At 44.5% G+C, this 27,727-nt stretch overlaps 1 protein-coding gene and 1 long non-coding RNA gene across 24 annotated transcripts in view; one reads left to right on the forward strand and one right to left on the reverse strand.

Moving 5' to 3' along the window:
* Positions 1-27,727, reverse strand: part of TNC (tenascin C) — a 72,545-nt gene that overhangs the window by 24,183 nt on the left and 20,635 nt on the right. Inside the window, exons 10-18 of one of the 23 annotated variants that reach the window (XM_081574991.1) lie at positions 23,350-23,622; positions 22,514-22,786; positions 21,647-21,919; positions 17,982-18,254; positions 15,427-15,699; positions 13,883-14,155; positions 10,977-11,252; positions 7,211-7,483; positions 5,392-5,664 (exon numbers count right to left, since the gene is read on the reverse strand). The exons of 1 other annotated variant lie outside the window; for it this stretch is intronic. In XM_081574991.1, coding sequence (XP_081431117.1) covers positions 5,392-5,664; positions 7,211-7,483; positions 10,977-11,252; positions 13,883-14,155; positions 15,427-15,699; positions 17,982-18,254; positions 21,647-21,919; positions 22,514-22,786; positions 23,350-23,622 — 2,460 coding nt within the window. The remainder of the gene's footprint in view (positions 1-5,391; positions 5,665-7,210; positions 7,484-10,976; positions 11,253-13,882; positions 14,156-15,426; positions 15,700-17,981; positions 18,255-21,646; positions 21,920-22,513; positions 22,787-23,349; positions 23,623-27,727) is intronic. 21 more of the 23 variants (XM_081575010.1, XM_081575002.1, XM_081574997.1 and 18 more) reach the window with 21 other exon arrangements.
* On the forward strand, positions 5,682-10,021 carry LOC145540701 (uncharacterized). Its single transcript, XR_014078511.1, has 2 exons — positions 5,682-8,358; positions 9,906-10,021. It is a non-coding gene; the product is annotated as an uncharacterized LOC145540701 (long non-coding RNA).

Genomic DNA, 27,727 nt, shown 5'->3' on the forward strand with positions numbered 1-27,727 from the left:
GTGTTCAGTTCTTTTAATTTATGAGGATTAACCCTCTTTTAGAAACCACTGAGAAGGTGTGGTGGTAGCCAATTTACAGGAGATTAGACTGAGGCTTAGTTCTCCAGTGAGTATTCTTTGATGCGATCTAAGTCCCAGGACTGGGCGGCAGAGCTGGGCATAGCCCTGGGATTCTGGAAATAATGTTTACATGGAACTGACCTTGACAAACTCATTCCCAGAACTGGATGGAGACTCAGAGCCAGAGGAGGGACCTCAGAACTGTCCCCAAGGCGAGCCCCCCTTGGATACTGGGTCTACCTGCAGGGAAAGCCATGCCCTGGGGGGACAGTTTCTGCTACGTAAATGCCTCCCCCGCAAACCCAGTTTCCTTTGGCTTTTCTCTGTGTATTTTTTGGCTTAGGTTTTTGCCCTCTTCAGCTGACCATGCTTAACCATACAATCCAGGAAACAATTTTTGGGTCTCCAGGGAGCTCATTTCCTCATCTTTTTCCCTCTGCAGCCCACGTTGATCATTAAGTTCTGAAACCCACAGCCCACTTTGGGGAGCTTTTTTCCCTGTTTCTGCTCTTTCCCCCTCCTCTGACGGCATTCTCCTGTGATCTTCTAGCCACCCCCAAATTCTGTGGCTGCCTGGGCTTTTGCCTTCTCCTTAGAGAGCTTTGGAAGCCACATGGCTCTGGAGTGGGATGATCTTGATTGTCCAAACACTGTGGAGAGGCTGGGCAACTAGGGGCAGCTCCCGTGACTTATAGGAGCCTCCCTTGTTCCATATTTCCAGTGGGAAAAGTGGTGCCCACTTTCAGGAATGTTTTGAGGATTAGCAGAGATGATGGATGTAAAACCTTAGCACAGAACTTGGCACACGGTGAGAATTCAGTAAACATGCTTGCTTTTTTTTTTCCTTTCTCATGTGACTCTTTTTTTTTTCCCATGGGCAACCTGAATTTTGAGGTAGTCTCCCAGGAAAGATCTAGATGAGGCACAATGAGAAAAAAACCCAGTGAGATGTGTAAACTCAGGCACGGGGGCTCTCCTGCTGCAAGCCTGGTCCACTCTGACTTTCACTCTGAAACTCGTCGGGCCAGGTCCTGGCACATTTTAGAAGGTGCATCTTGCCACAGCTTCCCTATCTAGATCCCAGGTTTCTCATCTGCAAAGTGGCAACATTATCTTCCCTGTCTTATAAAAAAAAACATGAGAATTAGTGACCTAATCTGTCATGCACTCCTGAGGGATGTACTTGATGAAAGTAATGGCAGGCAAATAGCCACATGTCATCTGAAGGATGGCACAGTAGTGGTGAAACTCCAGGGTCAATGGTATTTTTAGACAACAGACCTTCCTAGGTGTGGAGGACAATTTGTCATTTTAGCATGTGTCCTGCTGCCATAAATAGGGCCCACAAGTCTCCAGCACCAGAATGGAAGAGATGGCCAGTGGGAACCTGAAGGCTGAGCCTCATAGAATAACTAAATTGTGCCTATTGAAAAGCTAGGGAGACCCAAGAAAGGCAATGTCTCTGACTCTCTTTCTGAGTAGACTCTTGGTTTTCAATAAAAGTTCCATTAGGGAAACATTGGAAATTGCTAGAAATTCTCAAGGAGGTTGAACAGGACTTCTGTTTGTTCTCTGCATAAAGTGTTGCCTCCCCAAATATGGAGCAAATGTCTTTAATAATGTGACCATTCACAATCATTTAAAAACATTTTACCTTCAACATATTTTTATAAATACTTAATATATGTGAATCCTATGAGAAGCTAAGGATATGGTTATTGTAGCTAGTATGATTCAAGAGCAAGGACTTGGGGGGTACACTGACTTGGTTCTGAATTCCATTCTGGCTTAACTAGATAACAGCACCTTAGCCCCATAGGTCTCTGCGAAATGGGGCTGAACATGGCACTCCGGTGGTCTGCCTGTGTCATGTGAAGCAGTGAGGTAAAGTGTGTCAGTTGTGCTGCTATGGGTGCATGAAGTGCAAGCTCTATAATAGGTGGTTATCATCTTTACACTTAATGAGAGTCAGAGCCAAAGGCACAAAGAGCCTGGTCCCTTTAGAAGGAAGGACTGCTGAGCACGTGTCTCTGCAGACCTGCTGACCCAGGTCCCCAGACATGATGATGCTGCAGCTCTGTGGTTTGTGGTTCCAAGTGCATCTGAACTGGAACTGAATGGACGGGCTGGGAGGCTGCCTGGCTGGGAAAAGGGAGATGGGGTGAGAGGGGGTACATTCTGGGGCTTGGAGTGGGGTTGCCCCTTGGCTTCAGGGTGTGGAAGGGGTGTACGGTTGGGGTGGTGATTGGGCAGGTTAAAAGAAATGTTTGAGGGTCCTCACTATCCCCGAGGTAGGCAATAGGAACCTCCAGAAGAGAATGATAGAGTCATCTTCCTCTGGTTTCGGACTTTGAACTATTTTCTGTCTAGTCTGGGGAACATCCAGATGGTACCCAGAGGCGTGTTGGCCTTTAACTTCCCAGAGACAAAAGAAGCTCCTCTGGGCTTCCCAAAGGGGGACCAAGGCCATTGTGAAGTGGCTCAATCCATGGAGAGGAAGAGCAGCCACTGTAAATGCAGAGATTGACAGAGGAGGGAATAACCCATAACCTAAGGGTCTGTCAGTAGGGGAAGAGTTAAATAAACAAGATATGTGGGAATATATCTGAGATCTATTAATAAGTAAGGAACACACACACACACATACACACCAATGTGTGGAAGAGTGGGTATGTTAATCACTGTGCCAAAAAAAACTGGAAAAAAGAGAGAACGTAGACTTAGGTCTAATCTTGTCTGTTTGTACAGAGTATTTCTGCAGCGATTCAGAAGAAAGTAGTCATACTGACTGCTTCTAGACTGAGCAACTTGGTAGTGGGGACAGCAGAATGGAGACCTCACTGTATACCCTTTTTTTTCAACCTTTAAATTTTCAATCAAGTGGGCTGTTAAAAAACATACATTAAGTCACCCAAACGTGATATCAGATAATATTGTTACCATGGGCAAGGAGACTCAATACTCAACATTCCTGATCTGACATGAACCTCATGGCTGACCTTTGAGTTAGAACCTGTTGGCCAGGTGAGGGGACGATGCTCAGAGGGGAAAGGGACTCGCTCAGGAGCAGGGATCAGGCTCCAAGGGATCTGCCCAGAGGCTGTAGGCTTAACCACCTGGTTACACTGCCTCCAGCCTCCTTCTTTGCTGCTGGGGCACTCGAGGCTTCCAGCCTGTGCTCAGGGAGTGAGAGAAGCTGCAGCAGCTTTTATAAAGAGAAAGAGGAGCAGAAAGAAGGGTTTACAAGGAGAAAGAGTGAAAAAAACAAAAGGGAAACTTTCTGAAGCTGATGAGGAGACTGAGATGTCTATTGTGCTCCAGAGTCACCTCTCCTGTCATTCCAAGTACCAGAGCATATGTGTGTACACATACACACACAGACACAGATGCATCTCTTCAGTTGTGAAATACAATGCCCCAGAGAAAGAAATCAAAGAAAGGGCTATCTTACAGAGCCTTTTCTTTTGTTCTTAAAAAAGGAGCTCATGATTATTCATTCTCTTTTTCCGCTTTAAAACTGCAGAGCCTCTGGGAAAAAAAAAAGATCAGCAAAACAAAATCAGCAATCAGAAGTAAACTTTGTTTATAAACCAGGGTCAAAACCAGCCTCTGCCTCTGATCTCAAGTTGTTTTGTGGGAAGCCACAGGGAGGAGGAGACAGGGACCCATGTCCCGGGAGATGGGGTATCTGTGTTAATAAGAAACAGGGTATTTCCTCTGGCTGAATTACTGCTTGGATCTCAGCATTTCCTCCACATCTACAAATACCAATTTTTATTTCTACAGGTGGCTTCTCAGAGCTCATTTGGCCCTGAAAGTTGGCATCATAAGATACTCTGGACAAAGGGAAGGTGTTGATTAGTGTTGTGCTCTTTGCATGTCAGATGTGGCAAGCATGTATAGTAGTTGGTTGTTATCTGCTGCTAAGCTGCTGCTAAGTCGCTTCAGTCGTGTCAGACTCTGTGCGACCCCATAGACGGCAGCCCACCAGGCTCCGCCGTCCCTGGGATTCTCCAGGCAAGAATACTGGAGTGGATTGCCATTTCCTTCTCCAGTGCATGAAAGGGAAAAGTGAAAGTGAAGTCGCTCAGTCGTGTCCGACTCTTAGCCACCCCATGGACTGTAGCCTACCAGGCTCCTCCGTCCATGGGATTTTCCAGGCAAGAGTACTGGAGTGGGGTGCCATTGCCTTCTCCGGGTTGTTATCTAGCCTGCCTCTATTTAATAGCAGTAAAATAGCTTGATATTTAGGTTCTACCCCAAATCTGGCTGTGTGACCTTAGGCCAATCACTTCACCCTTCTGGGTCACAGATTCTTCAGGCACAAACAGAAGGGTCTGGGATGCACCATTCCTCAGGTCCCTTGTACTTCTGCTTGTGGTGTTATGATTGTTTCCTCTGAAGCAGCTGTCTCTAGCAAATGCTCCATTTCTGTACCTCCCTCGGTTTCCTGAAGGAATTCATCCTGCACAAACAGAAGGGTCTGGGATGCACCATTCCTCAGGTCCCTTGTACTTCTGCTTGTGGTGTTATGATTGTTTCCTCTGAAGCAGCTGTCTCTAGCAAATGCTCCATTTCTGTACCTCCCTCGGTTTCCTGAAGGAATTCATCCTGCCTTACCATTGAAGGTCTGTCCTTTTCTCTTTAAAGAATCATGTTAATCTTAGTATTATCATTTTAAACCATCTTGTTATGACCATCTTTCTTTATTCTTCTGGAAAGAACCCATATTGAATAGAATTTTCATTTCGGCCTCTAGTGCCTTTAGAGTTGCTATGAGTATAAAATAAAATGAGTGAGCCTGCCAAACCTGCTAACCTCTTCTTTCTTCCTTCTTGATCAAGGTAGTGACTATTCACATGTAGAATTTTAGAAGTATTCATCTTTAGAGGTGGAGGTACCACTTCTCCATTATACCCTGCATAGTTTGAACATTTGACCAAAGACCATGGAAGTATATCTCTGGATAAAACATAATAACAGGCAGAAAGAAGGGTCTTTGGAATTTGAAGAAAAAGCAATGATTATCTTAATGACAATAATGAAAATGTTACTGACTCTCATTAGCTCAGCCTTTGCTATGTGCCAGGCCCTTTCTATGGGCTTTCCATGAATCATCTCATTTAATCCTCACAACACTATTAGGTAAGTGGCATCATACTCTTTTTGCGTAAACACTTAGCCACAATCACAATCACAATCATCCAGTCTACAATCAAGAGTCATGATTCAAACATAAGCTTGTCTGCATGCAAATCTGTAATAATTTCCCAGCCCTGTGAGAAGAGGAATAGAGAACTTTCTCTATTCTCTCCTATTCATATATGGTACCTGTTGTTGCTATAGCAGTGACTGGCTGGGATCGCCTTCCACTGCTTATTCCATAGAGTTCAATTTCATATTCAGTGGCCTCTCTGAGACCTGTTATGTCCCTGGTTCGTTCGGGGGCAAGCAGGGTTATCTCCAGTGGCTCGGATTGCTTTTTGGTATCTCTGATTTTGAGAACAAAACTGTCGAAGACGCCTTCATCAGCTGTCCAGGACAGACGGAAACCGTCTGGGGTGGCATCTGAAACCAGAAGGTTGTCAACTTCCGGCTCGGCTTCTAGAAGGGAAGAGAATGGTGGAAGGAGGAGAGAGAAGATCATTCAGCAGCCCGTGCCATATTCTTTCTGGTGGGGGTATTGATATGCAGTCATGTTCCGGCTCTCAGAGTTAGAAGTATCCTGAGATACCGAAAATAAAATGATTCAACATGGAAATGTCTAGTAGGTTGAGGAAAGGAGAAAGATGGAGTTGATACATTTAGTACAAGTCAAGTGGGTGCTTACATGTGTGAGTTTTGTCTAAAAGCAATTCTATAAATCCACATCTGGGCTCAGCAAAGACCCCTTCCTTGCATTATTAAACAAGTTCAAAGCCAGTAACTTGTTTACATTTGCTCTCTGTCTGCCAGTGGCTGAACACCCATGTCTGTGAGACCTTCTTCTTTTCTTTTTGCAAAGACAAATAAACCAGCATTAACGATCTGTAGAGCTGCCCATGATGATACGGCTGATTATATTTCCCTTGATCTTGAGCATTTGGTTTTTAAAATGTTATAAATGTTATGTTCTTTTTCTTGGAGCTGCTATACTAAAGGAGGCTGCTACTCTTGACTGGCTTGCTTTTTGTTAACCATTCAGTAAGTGTTCAGATGGTAGAACTAAGACTTGGAACCTCTTGTGCTCCATACTTTAGACCCAAAGTTGCTATCTTGGATTGCCTTAACTAGACAAAACTCAGTGTCGAGGTAGATTTAGAGCTGAGTTTCCCAAAGCACACTCAGAGCAAACTATATCTGTTTGACCATCATCCATTGTCAAATAAATTTGGGAAATATTTCCTGGGTAAGTCCCTCTTGGAGAGAAGCATGTAGTTTACAATGTTCTCTAAAGCCTTGTGGTCAAGGATCTTGTTAAACTTATGTTTAACTCAGTGTTTCAGAAATTTATTTGAACATGGAACTTCTTTATTCAGTAGGACCTCTGAATGTGGAGTTAGTCCCCTCCAGAAAGACTTTGGGAAACACAGATTTTTGACTGTTAAAGTTGTTCATGCTATATTTCTCTAGGAATTATGAGTGTTCAGAAAATTATGGATTTAGTCTGTGTTGAAGAATCTCAATGATATTAGTGTTTACCAGTATAAGTCCACAGTTGGTTTTCCAATGACAAGCCCACCTGGCAAGTTTGTCAAGACCACAGTTGAGGCTTTGAGATGACAAATACAGTAAATAAGTTTTTGAAATATACTCCTTGGTATATTTCTTTTGAGAAGGCTGAAACGTAGTTGGGGACCAGCCGGATGAACACAGAGGAGGGTGACGTGGAGGAAACACACAAGAGCTACAGACAAGACATGGTCAAAGGGTTCAGGACACCTAGTGGAAACATTTCGACCTTCTCAATTCTGGAGTGGGAGGAAAGGATCACTCGTTAGAGACATGAGACAAGAGAGAGTGCTGGGGGCAGGGGGACACAAAGACTAGGCCACATCTATGGATTAAGTAGGAAACGTGGACACAAGTGTTAAAACCATGGTGATCTCATAGGTGGATTACGTGGAGGGAACCGGGAAGAGGAGAAAATGGCTCACTTGAGCCAAAATACCTGTAATAATCTCAGCCCTCAAGGGCTTGGTTTGGTGCCCTTGGGTGAAGCCAGAGACCATGACCTCATAGCCAATGCCAGTTATAAGGCCTCTGAGCTCCAGCTTCCTCTGGGTTCCTGAAAGGGTGAATTCCTGGGGGTCCAGCAGCTTCCCAGAATCCACCACCGTGACTAGGAAGCTGTCAAAGGCATTCTCCGATGCCATCCAGGAAACTGTGAACCCGTAGGGATTAATGTCGGAAATGGTTAGGTTTTCCAGAAGGGGCAGGGCCTCTGAAAGAAGGGAGGGGTGAAAAGAACTCAGGTTAGCGGCGCTGACTCTGCCGGCACAGCCCAAGTCTCCACGAACACTGATCAGAGACACAGCCAGTCACCAAATGTGTTTACATGCTCAGAAAATACATCTTTGCTAAGAGCTTATCGGGTGCCAGATGGTGTTGTCTTGTGTAGATCTCTTAACAGGTCTATGAGATGGATATTATTCCCATGATGCAAGTAAGAAAACTGAGCTTCAAAAGAAGTTGACTGACTTGGCTGAAGTCACAGGGCTAGTATGTGAACAGAGCAAGGTTCTAGCTGGGTCTGACTCCAAAGGCCGTGAATTTTTTCCAATAAAACTGAATATCGTGTAATGGGTTTGGGCTCCTTTGTCTATTTCCCACTAACTTGTGATCTTGAAGAAAATTAGCTTATTTATTTATTTATTTATTTTTAAGACATACTCCCTTCTCAGTGTATTTTATATGTTTATATTCCACTTCTAGATCTTATTTAGAGTTAAGCTGACCAGGCCAGTTAGTGATGTACATCCTCACCAGCTGAGATAAAGGGATGAGGTAGGATTTTTTGTGTGTCCAAATTTAACCGATTATGATTATGGCTTAGTAAGGAATACTAAGATTTGCTAATTCTTTCACTATTTATTTTCCTGGATAAAGGCAGGATCTTTAGTAAATTCTGTCATTATTTGTTCATTCATTCACCAAATATCTGTGTCTCAGGTACTCTTATTCCATAGGTGCCAAGGGGTCTTTTTACATGCTGAGATTCCCCACAGGAATGAGCTTATATCAACTTGACTTTTGTTAATACTTCTCAATGGACAAGGCTTCACGTCTGTTATCCTATTGAACCCTCATAATGACACTGTAAGTAGATATTACTATCCTCTCTTCTCACCCATGACAACAAAGGAAGCAGAGAGGTCAGGCAGTTCTCCATGACTGAGTAGTAAAGGGACTTCCCAGGTGGTACAGCGGTAAAGAACCTGCCTGCCAATGCAGGAGACTTAAAAGACCCGAGTTCAATACCTGGGTCAGGAAGATCCCCTGGAGGAGGGCATGGCAACCCACTCCAGTATTCCTGCCTGGAGAATCCCATGGACAGAGAAGCCTGGAAGGGTATGGTTCATAGGGTCACAAAGAGTTGGACACAGCTCTAAGTGAGCAACATATCCACTAGGTGGCTGAGCTGAGATCCAACCTAGGTCATCTGACTCCAGGTTCAGTGTTCTTTCCATACCCCAAGCCAAAGTCTGATTAGTCAACCCCATGGGTGCTGGCAAGACCTGAGGCATAAGCACGAGCACTGGAGAAGGCCTTCCCTCTAGTAAAACAAAACACAGTAAGCGTGTATGTGTTTATTTTTATCAGAGCAGGTATGGGGGTGGGAATTCCATGGCCAAGGCTGCTTTAGCCACATCTAGTTTAGAGCCTGCTATTTCACCGAAGCTAAATGGAAACATTCAAAGAGATAAATGACCTTACACTAATGCCCAGAGTCTAATACACTGAATGTAAAGGAAAACGTTTTAGAAAGACATGTTTGGTATTGAATGAACAAGTGAATGGATGCCCTCACCCGCTAAGCAGAGATTTAAATTTTGTCACAGCTTGGATTTCCTGTACTTATTCTGAACTGTGTGGTGTTTGTCTTGAGGCTTTTTAAAAAAAACCAAATGAAGATCTCCTCTAAATCATAACTCTATCAAAGGCAAAGATGAAATCATATATACTGTGCTGACAGGCTCCTCTGTCTGCAAGACAAGGGTCTCAAATTCTGCTGCAGAACTTTGTTTAGATATGTGGCGCCTTTCTCTGATAACTGGCCTCCACGAACTTCCAGGCCATCAAAGCAGAGAATTGCAATGAACAGGAGGGCGTTCAGGCTAATTAGTCCATCAAGGGCTTGCTATTTATAGTCCCTTGTGTTCAGGTTTTTTTTTTTTAAATCTCTTTTAAAAATATGCTTCTTTTAAACTGCAGAGTCTTTTCACATCCAGGATTAGCTGAGACAATGCTGTAACTGGATCCAGGATTCCCTAAACCAACTCTCCCAGCCCCTCTTTCTTCTCTCTGTTCTGTGGGAGACCCTGCAAGAAGCTACAAGTAAGGGCCTGAGGATATGCACCCGGCCATACTTTCCCTCCTGGGCTGCGAAGTTCTTAGTCATCTCTGTTCCTCGCCCTGCCCTACTAAGGAATGACCGTGTTCTGCATTTGAAGGCAGGAGAGTTGAATTCACATTAGACAACTGTACAGAAAACATTACCTCTCTTTGATCTTACAGTAAAAAAAAATGTAGTGTTCTCTTAAAAAATAATAGGAAAAGTCATAACTGCCAGATCTATTGTTTCTATCTAGGCTGTTGCTTTTATTTATTTATTTTTTTTATTGTTGTCTTTGCTTATCTTTAAGAACCCTACTTTTCTCATACTGTTGGGAGACAGAGGAACGGACTCAGCATCTGTAAAGTGCCTCCTGGATGCCAGGCAGTTATATTTCACCATATCCATTAAATTCTGAAACTGCCAGAGGTGCCTGTTGTTATTCTGTTTTCATACATATGAGAGTGAGGTTTCAGAGAAGTTAAGAGCTGGTCAAGGTTATGTAGTTAAAAAGATGTGGGAGAGAATTAGAAACCACATAGTCCTGATCGCAAGATCCTCACTCTTCTAGGAAACCTATGTGGCCTCCAATTAAATACTTGGCTGATCTTATTGATATATTTTATTTATGTCAATAAACAGCAATTTATAGCAGTTTAGACCTCAAGAGATGCCTGGTTTCATGTGAAAATCAGCCAGCAAAGTTGGTCTCCTAAAAATGATCATTAGTGGAAAGCAAGAGACTTCTAAATATTTTCTGAGGCTTTGCAGGTTGGAGATTTGGTAAACTGATACCACTTTCAGCCTTTGCCATTGATTTAAGATAATTTCAGGAAAGGGAATAGAAAACCATTTCTTTATGTAATTCAAAGAGAAGAAGTCGAGTTCAATAAATAGATCAGGTTTAATTAAAATTGGGATTTATCTGCTCTAAGGTTAAACCTTCCTTAATCTGTTGTAGATGTCAATTTTAAAAAGTAACACCTTTATGGAAGAAAAAGTAAATCATTTTATTTCTGGGGCAGGTAGTTTATGGGCTGCTTTACCTAGCATGATTTATGGACAAAATTCCTGCCTTGGGCCATTACCAACTTAAAACTCACTCTCCAGCCAGATCTCCAAACTGTGAATCAGACAGCCTATAAAACTGGGCACAGAATTCCTTGGCAGCTTTATACGACTGTTGAGTCTACTGCCTTCATTTCCTAAGAGTGGCTGTGAAGGGTCTCTCTTGGCAATAGCACTTGCTCTCCTTTCATGTAGGAGTTCACATGGAATGAAGACTCTACTGGGGGTTGAATTTCCCTTTAGAATGCCAATCCCCTTTCCTCCCTTCCCCGGTTTAGAATTCCGAACAAAACCAGAGCCTTTGAAAGAGTACCTGTCACGACAAAGGCAGTGAGGGGCCTGGTGGAGCCCCCCGCCCAGGTGGTCCCTGCCACACTAACGTCATAGCCAGTGTTCGCCACCAAGCCCGTGACGTGAGCGTGCTGTGCGTCTCCTGAGACTGTGAACTGCTGGGGCTCGTGCAGCGAGTGAGAATCGCTGACATTGACAACAATCTTTGCAAAAGGCCCAGCTTGGGTGGTCCATGACACGTTGAAGCTGTCAGGAGTGATATTGCTAAGGACTAGCATGCCCAACTGTGGCTCTCGCTCTAGGGGGAAAGGAACAGGGGCAGAGAGAAAGAGAGACACGTTATTAGAGGGAGCAGATGATTTCTCTAGCATGTAGCCATGGAACATGAAAGTATCAATCCCTCCAAATATTTGCTGAAAGGTAGTGTATCAAGCTGTGTCCACACCTGCATCAGTTATAATGCTAGGAAATACACCACTTTCTCCGCAGGTGTGGATTTGCACTTTTTTTTTTTTAAAGTAGAGACATGACCGTTTGCTGGTCATGTACAAAGAAAGGTGAAGAAGCCATTATAGCAGTAGATAGAATTATTGTACAGATGTAGTAAGAGTACATTTTCTAAGGTTTGTGATGGGACACTAGCTCTGTGAGATGTTCCAAGACAAGATAGCTTCACATTATATTGAATAATATATCTCACCCTAGAGATTCTTGAAGTGTACTAGCATTTTAAAGTAATGCCGGTTCTGTAAAGAAACCTACTTAATTTCATTTAGCCCAGCATTTCATAGGGCTTCCCTGGTGGCTCAGATGGTAAAGAATCCACCTGCAATGCGGGAGACCTGAGTTTGATCCCTGGGTTGGGAAGATCCCCCGGAGGAGGGCATGGCAGTACACCCCAGTATTTTTGCCTGGAGAACCCTCATGGACAGAGCCTGGCGGGCTACAGTCTATGGGGTCGCAAAGAGTCAGATACAACTGAGCGACTAAGCATAGCACTTCATGAACTTATTAATGAATGGATACCCTATATGAGGAATAGTCTTTGAACATCTCAAGTTGCTGGTGTGCCACTGAGCATGCCTTAGAAAATGCTATTTTGGAATTTCCTGATTTAGTCTTTGATGTGTTTGGATTGTAGAAATTAAAGGTTAATATCCACACAAGAGAAATCCTTTGTAGTATTCAGAAACCCAAACGCACGCACCATGTAGAAAATCTACATCTCAGTCTGAATACTATAAAGGTGAAGATGTTCTCCACTCAAAAATCCCTGGTATATGTAAAAGTTAAAGGAAAACTTGAAGTTAGACTTTGCATTTTCTGATATAAAATTCACTTATTGGATAATTTGGAAAGATGGATGGTTCCACTGAGGTTAAGTTTCTCTTGTCGCTTAAAATCTAGATGATCTGTGATGAGAGCAACTCATTTTTAATGTAGGGGGACTACACTACTAGTTTCAACTGAGACATATATGGTCTGGCCACCTAAATGCACATTTATTAAATAATACTAACATTAAAATAAGTTCAACCCAGACATATTTTAGAGAGAAGCGGCAGTCCAGGATAACTGAGACACTAGGATTAGGATTCAGTGTTGGGAAGAAGCAAACTCTTTCTTCCAAGGACTCAGATGTTGTTTTGCTGCAGCTCCAGGATTTGGAGGAAAGAAGGGGCTCATTTGGATAAACTTTAAGTGGACAACTGCACAGCATAACTCGAAGCCGTGAAGTCTCTAAGGACAAATGGATCTGGCTCAGAGGCAGAGTATAGCCGGAAGTAATGTCATGGGATTTCCTACTTAGCAATTAGCTTGAGAAGTTAATGATGCTATAGCTTTCAGCTACAGCATTGGCAAATTACCTCAACCACAGAAAAAGTGAAATCCTCCAATGGGTCTCTGTCTGCTTTTTCCTTGTATGTTGCTATGAAAGGAATCTCCCGAATTAAGGATGAATGTTAGGACTCTTGCTATGCTTCCAGACAGAAACTGGCAGTGCCAACACATTAACAGTCATGCAGAATAAGACCTGGGTTTTCAAGTTCAGCTGAACCTCTAACTGTCTCCCAAAGGATGCGACCAAGCCGAAAAGTGAGATGCAAGAAGAAACTCAGAGAATGGTAGTGAGGGTCCAGTCAGTGTTCCATGCAAGCTAGGGGTGTTTTTCTCTTACCACTTCTAACCCTTTGAAACAGCTTCTTGACATGCTCTCCCCTTCTGGGAAAAACAAACATTTCCAAAAACCTCATACTCTGAATGTTTACCGCATGCACCAAGATTTGGATAAGAGGACAGATGAAAAGAAGACTCTGACACTCTGTTACAGATATCAGTGGATGGCAAAACATGCTTGACAGAGTCAGTGTCAAAAAAAGAGCAGTCTCTAGGGAACGCAAGCAAATAAAAGTTCTCAAGAACAAGATGAGACCACTGGGTCCTCTCATGTGAGTCTTGGGGTGCGCTTTGGGGTGTTCTCTGCATGCTAGTAACACCACTTTTAAAAGCTTGGTGGAGAGAAAGAGAATGTGGATCATTGTGACTGAGGAATCAACAATAGCATGCACACACTCCTTTAAATAAGACGTGGGAAAACTGATTAGAAAGACCACAAGCAGACGATCATGTTCAAGACCAGATGAAAGGATGTTTTAGAAATTCAACCAAAGCACGTCAGGTTAACTCTATCCAGACACACAGAGCAATGCCAGATGTGAGCAGATAGTCAGGAAAAAGAGGTTGACACCGAAGTTCCTTAATGTAGGGTGAGTGATTTTCTTTTAAAGCTCTAGTTGGGGTCGTTCTCTCAAATTTGAGAACGATCTGGAGGAATAGAAGGGTGAAAACTGGGTCAAAGGTGATTTTGGGGGGAATCCTAGTCAGAGGAAGTTCATTGGACAGTGAAGAACCCATCGTGGGAAATACCTGTGGTTGCTTGGACCATCAGGGTCTGAGCATGCTGCCTGCCAATCAGCCCGTGGAGGTGGGCAGTGTAATCAGAAGAAGCTTTGAGGTTGGTGATGACAAAGCTGCGAGACGCCGCAGGCAGAGAATGGACCACCGTCTCCTGGAGGGGGTCAGAATTCCTAACTTCTACAAGGAAGCTATCAAAGGCAGACTCCTGAGCTTTCCATGAGATGGCCACACTGCCCGAAGTCACATTTGAGACAGTGAGGTGGCTAAGGAGAGGCTCAGCTACTAAAGTGAGAAGAAAAAAAGAAAATACGAACAGCATGTCAATGTAAAACACTATAAGAAGGTCAAAATCAAAACATGTAAGACTAAATCCATAAAGTTTTAACCTTTACCCTCTGATAAAGGAACTTGCCCTTTTTTGAAAACCAACTTGAGCCATGTGAAAGAAATACATGTGTTTGACTGATTTCTGTAGGTTTTGATGAACTTTCATCTGGTTGGGGTGAGAATGAGGTACTGCTGGCTAGCTTACTGTTTTTCCTGAGGTCCATGCTGATAACAATTTGTAGTCTCGTGTAGAATGAGGACAGATCCTCCCTCAGCCTTGGGCAACTCAAAATGAGGGAGTTTGGATACTGCAATGTTAATCCTTTTCTTGAATTCTCCTAGAATATGGGACCCATTTTTGTGAGAAGAAGAGAATCTCCTGTTTACTCCACAAATGACTTTTAATTTCAGTTTGTGATGTCTAATTTTACCTGTAAGGAGAACGCATTGTCCAAAAGTGTGCTAAGAATGCTATTTTGAAATGGACAAGGCTCTCCTTTTTGAATTCACATAGAATTGTCTTTCGCTGCATTCCAGAGAACATCTCTGATAGTGTGTATGCCACAGATAACACAGATTTACTGAGGGCAGTTCACTCTTCGGTTAACCAAGATCCTTATATAAACCTGTCTACTCTGTTTCTGCCATCTACCATTCGCTGTTCTGGGAGCAAGCCAGCATGTTCTGGTCTTTTCTTTTAGAGGTGGCATTGGAATTGGGGTGGTCTGAATAGCGTGACTTCCTCATACACTCATCTGATGAATAACCTTTGCTGACTGTCATCACTTTCCCAATTCAATGTCATTAAATCATGGGAATATTGGGGTTTGGGAAAGGCAAAGGCACTGGGAAGACAAAAACCATCATATTAACACACAGTATAATTTTTAAGATCTCTTTGACCAATATAGACATCTTCCCAAGTCAAGAACAGCTCTCGTCAGAGTTTTTTAGTTACTGAGGAAGAGAATTCTTTTTTCCAGATTCAGCTTGGCAATCTGGACCACACTATATATTATGCTGTAATGTCCTGGTCAGTGATAAATTAGGAAAGTCACCATATGGGCTGCTGCTGGAAGAGAAGTATGGTCAACAGTGTTCCAGCCTAGTGTCAGGGAACAGTTACTGTCCTGTGACCTGGGCTTCCGTGGGAGGGAAGGAGTGGCTTCATCCTGCAAAAAAGACTCTGGAGAGAGGGTGTTAGGAATGGGCAAATGTGTGTGTACCTGTGGTGGCCGTGGCACTGATGGTTTTGGTCTGCATGCTGGGAGCGAGTCCAGAGAGGTAGACAATAAAATCATTACTAGGGCGGAGCCCTGAGATGTGGGCTGTTCGTTCAGCACCAGAGATGTTATATTCCATGGTCTCCAGGAACCTATTGGAATCAATAATTTCAACGGTAAAGGTCTCGAAGGCACCATCAGTAGCGGTCCAGGAGAGATTGAAACTCTCAGAAGTGATGTCGGAAACACTTAAGTTTCCAAGTTCAGGTTCTCCAGCTGAAAAAGGAGGGGTAGGAGAGAACAAACAAATAAATCTGAATTAATCACTGGGCTTGGGTTTTAAGACTGTAGTTGTTAATAGCTGAGTAGAAAGATCTGACAGTTCAGGGTCAGGGCGAAATGAAGCAGTGTTACCAGTCAATGCCAACAGGAGAGAAAAGGGGGATTTGTTAAAAGGAAAAGTATAAAAAGGAAGGTATAGTAAGTAGATTTGCCTGCTCTGGAGCTGCCATACCTGATCAGGGCCTGCCTGAGATCTGGCCTGAGTGAGGAGACAGGCTGAGTGTTGGCAGCAGGAACTGCTCTGCCGAAGCCCAGGTGCTTCTGGGAGCCACGCCTCAGGGACGCTGGCCGTTGGTCAAAAGATATGAGGGCTGGCAGCTTTCAGTCTCTTATATTGCACTCAGGAGACCATTTGTACCTCATTCCCGCTGGCAGGCAGGTATCCTCTGCTTTGAGGGAGTTCCCATCTATTCAGACAATGACTAAATAATTCTCATGCCATTTCCCTCCCAAGGTGGTACCTTGAGGCTTCTGATTTTGTTACTTAAAGGGAATTGGCAATTTGTCAGTGTGATTCTTGGTGTTTTCATCGTGCTTCTGACAAGGGCCAGCTGTTCTCATATTCTGTTAAAACAGCTTGTCCTTTCTTAACTGCTTCTCCGGGGGCCAAGAAGGCTAGTATCGCCTTGCCAACCGAGAGAGCTGAGCCAGGATGAGGCCATCAGGCAGCCCTGTTCGGCCAAGAAGTAACATTTTGTCTCAGTGCTTTTCTGAGCAACAGGAATAAAACATGCAGAGGGCAGGCAGGAGCAGGGTTTGAAAAGCTAGTATTGTCTCTAGCAGGGCAGGAGAAAGCTTTCCCTTCCCAAGAGATCTGGTGAAATGCAGACCAGATGGAATTATGGCTCTTCTTCCCCACAGACCGACTCATCAGAAGCAAGCGTGTTGGTATCATTATAAAGAAAAAACAAAACATAAAAATACTAAGAACACCCAAACCACAAGATCTACAGGAAAGATGAAAAGTGGTGGGTGATTTCTCTGCCTTCTGAGAGGGAATGGTTTATGGATGTTAGATAAAAGGGCCCCGGGCCCCTCCAGGGCAGCCTCAGCTGCAATTTTTAGGTATTTCAGGGTCACCATTCACGTGTCAGTTGTCTGTGCCGTATGTTTCCATCAGCGAGAGTGGCTGACATGGTGGGGGCTAAAAAGGAGAGCTATGTTTTTAGTAGAATCAACTAGGACATAAAAGTTCACACAAAATTTAAGTTGCAGTAATTATCGGAAAATGGGAAAGGCATATACCAAACCAAACAGCCTCTGCTCAACCTCAGACCAATGGAGGCACAGGGAAGAGGGGCCATGGGAACCGGGGCCGGGGAGGGCTGCGCTCTTGAGCAAGGTCCAGGGAAACACTGAATGCTCTGTCACTGGAACAGAACGATGAGTAAACTAAAATGCACCCTCCTGAGTCTGGGCTGAGGGTGCGCCATCCAAAGGCCAATAGTCCAGGGAGCAACTCTTGATTAAAAGAACAAAAAGGGCATCAGATCTTTGACATTCATAGCCTGGGACATTCTTCGCTTCAAATGCTGCTGTGTGTACTTCTGCTAATGAATGGCTTTTTCTTTGGTACAGTCTCCAGTCATAATTGTGTGATCTTTTTTTTTTTTTTTTTCTTTTCTGGTCTAGCTATTTGCTAATTTGATGTTCTAACAATGACTCAGTATCTGAGAGAACTGCCCGGAGGAGGGTAATTCAGTTCTCCTATTATACTCAGTTCATTTTAGAGAAACATTTAAATTAAAACATTTCTTTTCAAACGCAAGAACCACGGTGCCCATATCCTTGAGGGATTTGGGATAGTAAAGCACCATTTCCAACTTCCAACAAAAAGACTCTAAAGTAAATAATATGTGTTCCATCAGAACTCACACATGGGACGGTTGGCTTTTGGTTACATCCAACCACGAGAGAAGAGAATGGAGACCATCAAGCTGGCTCATGAAATGGAAAGCTGTCATTCAAAAGAGATGCAGTTACAGGACTAGACAGGTAAGGTCTGAGAGAGGTTAGAGGTCAGAAAAGGTCACATCTGCATGTACATTCCTGAGATATCAAAGGCATCTGGACCACGGCACAGCCTACGGGCAGGTCTCTGAGCATGCAAGGTCAGCAGCTAATGGGCGCATGGAAAGGATTTAGGTATGGATGCAAGCTGACTCCTCGCACTATCTCTTGGAGAGAAATCACCCTAGACAGGGAGAACAAGGTACCTGTGGAGGCCTCAGCAGAGAGCACTGGAGTCCTATAGCCCCGGATCACCCCGTAGATGGTGACTCTGTAAGGGGTGGCAGCCTTCAGGCCTGGGACGTCCACAGCCTGCAGGCTGCCGGGCACCGTGAGGTTCTGAGCCGCCTCTACCCTGTTGGCTTCCTGCACCTGAATGACAAAGTGCTCAAAGGCCTGGTCAGCTGCAGTCCAGTTGAGTCTGAGGCCATCCCAGCCAGCCTCAGTCACGACTAAGTCTCCCAGCTGGGGGAGCTCCGCTAAAGAAGGACAGAGAGGAATTTGTCAGTCCTGCCAACCAAACATGAGGAAGGAACGTCCCACAGCCCAGCTCTAGGGAAGACAGAAAGGGGCAAAAGGTTTTCTTGTGTTTATGTGTGTGTGGTCATTCCTGATCTCAGGACATTTTCAGTTTGAACTGCAGTAACTGGCCACAGCTTTCTTAGGGAGATGAAGACAGTCAGAAAGGGGATCATCTGTATTGTTTACCGTTGACTTGGTGATGCTAATATTTCCCCAAATATTTTCAACCATTGACAACCCACTGGGAGGTCTCTGAGGATCATGCATGACTAGCATCTAAAAGCTCATGGAAAAGGTGGCATTGTGGGTCAGGGTAAGGTGAGTAGGAATTGGTTAAAAGTACAGGGACTTCCCTCGTGGCTCTGATGGTAAAGAATTCGCTTGCAATGCAGGAAACCTGGGCTCGATCCCTGGGTCAGAAAGATCCCCTGGAGGAGGAAATGGCAACCCACTCTGGTATTCTTGCCTAGAGAACCCCATAGACAGAGGAGCCTGGCAGGCTACAGTCCATGGGGTTGCGAAGAGTCAGACACAACTGAGCAACTAACACACACACGCATGGGCTTTGGAGGCAAATGGGCCTTGGTTAGAATTCCAACACTCTTGTTTGCTGGCTGCATAATCTGGGTCATGTCACCTAACTCAACTCTGAGCCTTGCTCTTCTCATCTTTAATTGGAGCTGACAGCACACATCATTTCATTGGAATGTGTGGTGACTGAATGATAATATTGATAAACCTCTGAGATTATACCTGACAATCACCTGACATCATATTTGACATATAGCGAGGACTGGATAAATGGTGGCCTAACAGATATACATTTGTTCCTTGGTATCCTTGGAGGACTGGTTCTAGGACCTCCACAGGTAACAAACTGAGGATGCACACCAGTTGATGCAGTGTTTGCATATCGCCTATGGGCATCCTCCCGTATACTTTAAAAATCGTCTCTAGATTACTTATAATACCTAATGCAATGTAAATGCTATGTATGTAGTTACCAGCACATGGCAAATTCAAGTTTTGCTTTTTGAAGGCTCCTGGAATTCTTTCCCCTAATATCTTTGATACTGGTTAGCTGAATTTGAGAATGTGGGATCCACGGACACAGAGATGTTTTGATGTTTCTCCTTGGAACTTCTTGGTCATGGGGGAGAGAATTCCCTGCTTCATCTCATTGCTGAACTCTGGAGAGATCCTCCCTTTGCCGGCCACAGGCTAGCTGACTGGGTGCACAAAGCATGTGCTGAATCAGGTTTGGACAAGTCTGATGTTTTATCTGCAGACTTTTCTCATCTGTCAGCGTCAAAGTTTCCGTACTGGGTTCTTGGCTTGGCATGTTCCCTCCTGGTTTCTCCTGACAGCACTTTGTGTCTGAATGAAGAATGTTTGCTTCGGAAAGCAAGGCCCTGTGTGTGAAACGAGTGTCGCCTCTTAATTAAAAGTGATTGTGTTTTGCTCTGCAGATGGTGCAGAGCAGCGCCCATCATTCATTCTTCTGCAGTGTAGGACAGGGAGGCCTGGTGTGCTGCGGTTCACAGGGTCGCAGAGAGTCGGACACGACTGAGCGGCTGAACTGAACAACGTGGGAAGGAAATTTGATATAGTCATTACTGATTTAGAAAGTTTGGGTTCCAGATAAGGAAAAACTCACCGCTGCTGCTGCTGCTGCTGCTGCTAAGTCGCTTCAGTTGTGTCTGACTCTGTGCGACCCCATAGACGGCAGCCCACCAGGCTCCCCCGTCCCTGGGATTTTCCAAGCAAGAGTACTGGAGTGGGGTGCCATTGCCTTCTCCGAAACTCACTGCTGCTCAGGGTTAAATGTAATCTCCCAACCCCCCCTTTCTTTTTTCTTTTGAGGCTGAAGTGACCATAGATTCAAAGTCAGAAGAGAAAATACCTGCAAGATTTCAGTCAGAAAAAGTCTGAGGTACTGGTTCTCAGGTATTCCAGGATTCGGTGCTCATGGGGAATCTGGGCAAAGTGGACCTTTTGCAGGGGCTGCATTTAGGCTGTAGAATTGGTCCTTTTATGGAAGAACTGGGTTGCAGACAGCCCTCTCCTCCTTCCCAACTCACCAAGAATAGCTGTTCATTTACTTCTCATATAGTGGGTCCCCTGGTAAGGCTGCCCATGCAAAAGGAATTCTACTGCTAACAGCACAAAGTTTATAAACTACAGATGTAGATCACTATGCCCTGCTCTGAGATCCCATGTGTTCCAAGGGCCCCTTTTGCTCCTGTTTGGTTTGATAATATTTCAGGAAACACAGGCCATTGATAATCTGGCCGGTTAAGGTGTACTGCCACACAACTTTTCTTGTATAGTTTCTAGCAAGGACCAGGTTTATTCAGTATATCTCAGCAAGAAAGACGATTCATTTGATTAGGTTATTTGGGTGGGATTAAAACACAGGATGTGTAGAGAAGGGCATAGGCTTAGAGCCCAGCAGAAAAACACTCCAGGCCAGAATACTGGAGTAGGTAGCCTTTCCCTTCTCCAAGGGATCTTCCCAACCCAGGGATCAAACCCAGGTATCTCTCATTGCAGGCAGATTCTTTATCAGCTGAGCCACAAGGGAAGCCCATAAAAACCCTAATCCCCCAAATCAGACCCATTTCTTCATGATCCATTTTAAAGCCATTTCTAGCAACCTCATGACCAGCACCGTTTTCTGTAACAGATGGAGTTGCATATTTTCAGGGGACAAATTGAGATGAATTGTTTTTCCTCTCCAAACTGAATCTAACACATTGAAGTCCAACATGACTGTCCTTTCTTGGAAATAGCCCTGCTTCAAGGATCTTCTAAGGAGAGAGAGACAGACTTGGCTAACTTCAGCAGATGATGATAGATCATTTCAAAGGTTATTCTGCAGTGGTCTGACTACCAGATGGATGGCCATCAGTGACTCTGAGGCCACCAATGCTAAGATTTCTCTAGAAACTTATGACAATATTCTGTGTCACAGCCCTGCTGTGTATGTTAATTATACTATGATATGTTGCTATTGGATAAATTTAGCTATTCCCATTCAAAATTTACTACAGAATGGGTGCCTTGCTAAGTACTTTCATTCATTACCTCATTTACTGCTCATGACAGTGTTCTGAGGTCAGAATATTATCTCTGATTCAAAGGTGAGAAAAGAAGGCTCAGAGTTATAAAATGAGATACCCAAGAATATTCAGCCAGTAAGGTGGACTTCCAACTCAGACCCTTTGGAGTTAGAGCTTGTGTTCATGCTGACTGCCAATAGCTTTGAGAGCAGTCCCTGACTCATGGGGAATTTTCTCTATTCCAATGACGGGCTGGGGTCCCTGGTGTGGGGAAGAGGGTTGTATACCTGTGATGACCTCCACAGCAAGGGGTTGAGTGCTGCGGCCCCCGACCTCGCCGTGTACAGTGATTGTGTAAGAGGTACCAGCCTTGAGGCCTGGAATCTCCACAGAATGCTGGCTGCCAGGAACCGTGAGACTGTGAACTTCCTGGGGCTGGTCAGTCTCCCGGATCTTAACGACAAACTGCTCATAGATCCCATCTGGGCTGGTCCAGTGCAGTCTGAGGGTATCCCAGCTAACCTCGGTCACTGTGAGGTTCCCCAGACCTGGAACCTCCTCTGCACAAGGAGACAGAGTTGCTGAGTTACTAAAAAAAGGCAATTGCATTCTGGGATTCAGGTGAGATGGCATTGTGGCTGAGGTCAGGAGAGTTGTCTGGTTGGTGTTGATCACGGATGTGTGATTTACAGCAGGTGTTGAGCACACTCTAGTTGTTGGCACTGAAGCCAGGGCCTTTCTAGTCAGCCTTTGTCTTTCATAGACAGTTCTCAGAATTTTTCACAACTTCCATTCTTGACATACAGATGGGGCTTCAGGGAGTCCTTTGGTGCATTCTTAAAATGAGCTCAGATCAATTTTTTTTTCTTTTCCACTTGCCAAGTGTGCTTTCCAACTTCTTAGATAGATAATATGGCTGAAACTTGCTTTGAAAGAAAAGTCACCTCTTAATTTATGCAGGAGAAGAGAACATGGAGCTTTCCATGGAATTGAATCCCATGCTAGGACTAGGACCTGGCCAAACAAGGGACAGGACCTCTGGGTGAATCACGGCGCTCCCCCCTGGGGTAGGAGCTGAACCCAGTTTAGAGCAGGGAAGAGCGTGGATCTCTCCTAAGCAGGAGGAAGCAAGTTAGTGAAGCAGTCTAGAGTACCTGTTAAGACTTCAACAGAGAGAGGAGCTGTGCTGAAGTCCGGAGTGACCCCGCGGATGGTGATGCTATAGTGAGTGGCTGCCTTGAGCCCAGGCAGGTCCACGGACCTCAGCCCTCCCGGGACAGTGAGATTCTGGGCTGCCTTCTCCGTGCCAGGCTCCTGCACCTGAATGAGAAACTGCTCGAAGACTCCTTCCGGAGCCGTCCAGTTGAGTCTGAGGGCCTCCCAGCCCACCTTGGACACCGTGACCTCTCCCAAGTGGGGAGTGTCTCCTGGAGAAGGACAAAGAACTCGTTTAATGATCAAATCACACACGCTGATCCAGGGACTCTGTAACGGAAGAGCAGGCCTAACATTACTTTTTTAAAGGAATGTGACTTTCTTTAGAGAGCCATGCATCACGCAGCTTCCTAAATTTGAGAAATAGAGCTGATGGGGTGAGGTGTAGGAAAACATTCATGATCTTATTTTATTAAGGAATTTCCTTGGCCTCCAGAAGACAAGAAGATTATTATTATTATTATTTCTTTTTAGATATAATGCCTTAACCTCCATCCCCAGGAGGAAGCCTGTGATGCCAAGGAGCCCTGCTGTTGGGGCTCAGCGCATAGTCCCCAGGCTGGGAGTTGCAGAGCCCCAAAGGCTGTGGTTCACATGAAGGGCACTGTGAAAGCTGCACCAGGAGCTGTGCAGCCTGAATTCTTCCCATTATTAGGCACCATAGTGCTATAACTTGGGGTATTCAAGTCTGTTCAAAAACGAGCTGCGTCTGATTATCCTTTGGCAGTTTCCTGTTGGGAAAAACAGAAGCTAGAGACAGAAAGGTAAGAGATACCTGTGGAGGCCTCAGCAGAGAGTACTGGGGTCCTATAGCCCCGGATCACCCCGTAGATGGTGACTCTGTAAGGGGTGGCGGCCTTCAGGCCCGGGACATCCACAGTCCGCAGGTTGCCGGGCACTGTGAGGTTCTGAGCCTCCTCCACCCCGTTGGCCTCCTGCACCTGAATGACAAAGTGCTCGTAGGCCTGGTCAGCTGCGGTCCAGTTGAGTGTGAGGCCATCCCAGCCAGCCTCGGTCACGGTGAGGCTTTCCAGTTCAGAGGTGTGGTCTGAATAATGACAGAGATGGGGTCTGTTAAACCATGCTTAAAACGCTTTCTGTTTGGGAACTCGGAAATGCAAACCCGCTTCGGGTGCTGAGGGGCCGTGGGGCCCGGTCTCATGCTTCACTCACCGCACCCCTGAGCCATGCTGTCGCCATCAAAACACTAGCAGGAAAGTCAAGATAATACTTATTTTGCCTTGTTGCCTGTTGGGTTTTGTCTTTTGAAAGTGTTTTTCCACTGACCAGTGTCCTGTGGACTTAGAAAATGTTACACGTCTGTGTTAGCACTGCTCTAGGCTGCAGTTTCCATGTTGAAAAGCATCTCTCATCCTAAGGATGAGATCATAAAGAAGAGCCTTCAGCTGCTCCTCTTGGGATCCTTAGTCTGAGCTGGCCAGCCTGCTGTATTTTGAGAAAATTGGCTCCTCTTAGATTCCCTTCCTTTCTGTGCTTCCTCCATCTCCCTGGGAAGGCATGTTTCACAGTCTCTTTATGCTGGGATTTTTGTCAGTTTGTGGGGCTCAAATCAGTTTACATAAACCACTGTGGAAAGATCAGAGGTAAATTAACACGGGACAAGTAAGGCTGTCCTAAACAAAGAGCTGAGTCTCTGCAAAGCTCTCCCTCATTGGACAGAAAGAAATGCCCTGGGAGAAACAGTTATTAAGCTTAATTAAAGCTGAATTTGCTGTCTTTATTCATCTCTGGAATGAGCACAGCACAGAACACTCACGTGTCTCACTTCAAGGTGATAATTTTCCCAGGACTGAGCCTAAGTGGTCTTTGCATCACCTGGGAAGAAAGGATTTTCTCTGGAAACATCCTCTAAATAACAGAGTAAGAACTGCCTTGAGCTCATATAAATGAATGCATTGTTTCTCTCCATATATACTTTATATTGCTGCTTATTTCAAATCAGCCTCATGTGTCCATTAAAGCTGACTTCTCATTTGAGAATCTTAGCCTGCAGTTAGATTAAAGATATCGGTTCAGAGGGGAAAATGTTTCTTCTCAAGAATCTATTTGATTCAGAGTTTTCTACTTTCTGGGCAATGTTCTTCCTGATTGTTCTAGTTTGGCAAAACCTGACACTATTTCAGATCTTCTTTGATCTAGAACAGAGGACTGCTAACTGATCTGAGGGTCAGATCCAGCCTACTGCCTATGTTGGTAATCAGTGAGCTAACAACACTTTTAAATTTTTTAAATGATTAGAAAAATCTAAAGAAGAATACTTCATTAATATGAGATGCATGAGATTTAAATTTTGATGTCATAATTGAAATGTCACGGAACTCAGCCATGCCTGTGCGTTCACGTACTGCTGATGGTGGCTGTGTGCTGTGGTGGTGCAATAGAGGAGCTGAGACAGAGACCGCATAGCCTGAAAAGTCTAAAATACTGACTGTCCTGCAGAAAGTACATGCCATACCTGACCTTGACTGTCATTCTTACGGACACTTCACTTAACCCAAATCTGTGTCCTGGAGCCCTTGTCCAAGACCACTCATTCACTTATATGAGTTCTTAACCACACAAATATGGCCCAGGTGAGGAAGCGAGGGCTCCAAGTTCAAAGTGATGAATCTATCCATACTTCTGGGGAAAGAAAGGAAAAATGGTCAGCCATCTTTCAACCCAATGGCCTCTGTGCAGCCAGGTGCAGCGCTCCAGGAGTAGCAATCATTTCCTTGAACTTGGGCTTTTAGTACAACTAGACTCAGGATTGTGACCTTTACAAATATGCCAAGAGCCCTCATGCATAAAGAGACACGGGACAAAAACCAATCTAAGTCAGACTGTAAAGTTAAGGGAATCAATTCCGTGGCTCCTAAACTCTCCTTTTTTATCCCATTTTCTTCTTTTTTTTCTTCTCCTGCTGCTGTCAAAATTGCTTGTCAGGGAGTTGGCTGACAGAGACAGTTGATCCCCTTCATGTGAATTAAGTCTGTGTTTCCTCTCAGGTAACTGCTTTTTAAGCTCTCTCTCTAAATTATGACACAAAATATTTATTTTTTTCCCCATGGAAGAAATTTTAGATCCCAGGTTGCAAGAGATGTGGGGAGAATTACCTAATCGTGGAAGGGAGGGTTACAGATTGTCTGTTGCAGTAAAGATGATTGGAGAGAGGAGCAGATCCACCTTAGAAAATGTCTCTTTCTTGTGAGAACCATCTTTTCTCGTTGCATCAGCCTTTGTACATGTCTCAGATACTTTTATGCAATGTCCCCCGTATTCTGCTTCATTGCCTGGTATAGTTGATAGAGCAATTTTCATATAATGTCATGTTGCTCAGTAAATGATAATAGTCATTTACTACTATAATAGTCCACCAAAATTTCTGGCTATTGGTGCCCTACCCAAAACACTTCACTAAACAAATGCTGGACAGATAAGTAAAAGTATAATTTCAATGAATAAAATCAGTAGTTAAAATAATGGGAGGTGGGTAAGAATTATGAAAAGAGAGGGAATGATATGAATACAAATACAGCAGACAACACTCGAGATGGAGACCAAGAGGCTTCCTGTAAATGCGGACTCTGCATTTCAACAGCAAATGACACACTCGTGGGCTTACTGCCCCAGAAGCCCAGTGCTTCCGTTGTATATTCCACACTGAATTTCTTGGCCTTTCTTTATGAAAAGGCTGTTGTCTTTTTTCTTACAGCTGTGCACTGGCATCTACCCTCTGAACAATGTCAGTGGGCCTGGGAAATCAGAATTTCAAAATCCCATGTCTGTGCTCATGGGGAGTTGACCAGCCGGCCTGGAGGAATTTCTGGCTGTGCCAACTTTAAGTCTTTAGATTTCCACCATCATGTAGATGGTCATTACCAAGTGCTGACTGATGAGGCATCCACTTGTAATGCTCACTGACAGGAAACAGAGTGATTCTCCTACAGCAGCAGAATGGCCAAATTCAAGCCTGAGGACCACCCAAGGGTAGATTAAAGTGTTTTGATCTCCTCTTGTAAAGTTAATGGAAATTCAAAGCTTTGCCTGAGTTAACAGTTTTGGGGGACTCTTAACACTGTCAAGAATGAAACCCAAGCCCCTTAGCATGATCTTCACTGCCCTTTGTAGAAGGTACTGATGATGTCCATGACCTTGAGCTCTGTTCTCTCCAGCTCTATCATACAGCAGACTGTATGGCTAGGGTTGCACTGACGTAAAGTTTCTCATGTTTTTGAGCTTCTCACATGCTGTTCCTCTAGCTGGAAATGTCATCACTCCCTTCTCCACTTGCCCAATTCTTGTTTCTTTTTGAGGACTTGGTAAAGTACCACCTCTCCCAAGAAGCCTTCTCTGATACCCTGCCTTCACTTTGCTCAGGTCTGGGATGGGTATCCAATCAATCCATCCTAAAAGAGATCAATCCTAGGTGTTCATTGGAAGGTCTGATGTTGAAGCTGAAGCTCCAATACTTTGGCCACCTCACGCGAAGGGTTGACTCATTGGAAAAGACCCTAATGCTGGGTAGGATTGGGGGCGGGAGGAGAAGGGGACGACAGAGGATGAGATGGTTGGATGGCATCACTGACTCGATGAACATGGGTTTGGGTAGACTCCGGGAGTTGGTGATGGACAGAGAGGCCTGGCGTGCTGCAATTCATGGGGTCGCAGAGAGTCGGACACGACTGAGCGACTGAACTGAACTGAACTGGGATGGGTACTTGCCTCTGTGCTCCTGTAGCTTCCCACACTTGCCTTTAAACAAACTAGTCACAGCCTTAGAGTTTTGGTTTTGGTTCTCGCATTCTCATCGCAGTACGCATCATTTCCTGAGGGGAGGGGTTGTGTCTTTCTGTTCTCTATGCCAGTGCTGCCTGACCCATGGCAGGTAAGAAATAAATATTTGTTGGATGGATAAATATTTGACTAAATTTCAGTTTGCTCCATGAGAAAAATCAAAGAGGCCAATTAAAGCAGAGTGTTCTCTATTACTTGCAGCTGTTGCTCAAAACAAAATTCCACCGCTCTGCTTCCCCAGACCCTTGAGAATTATGGGGGTATCGCTGTTGAGTCTTACATGGTGTGGAAAGATGCTTTATCAGCCTTGTGTATCTGCATATTCTCCCTGCTTTATGTCCCTTACTGCTCACAGC

Source organism: Giraffa tippelskirchi, chromosome 1, assembly GCF_054371585.1.
Source record: "Giraffa tippelskirchi isolate mGirTip1 chromosome 1, T2T-mGirTip1v1.2.pri, whole genome shotgun sequence".
NCBI classification, from domain to species: Eukaryota; Metazoa; Chordata; class Mammalia; order Artiodactyla; family Giraffidae; genus Giraffa; species Giraffa tippelskirchi.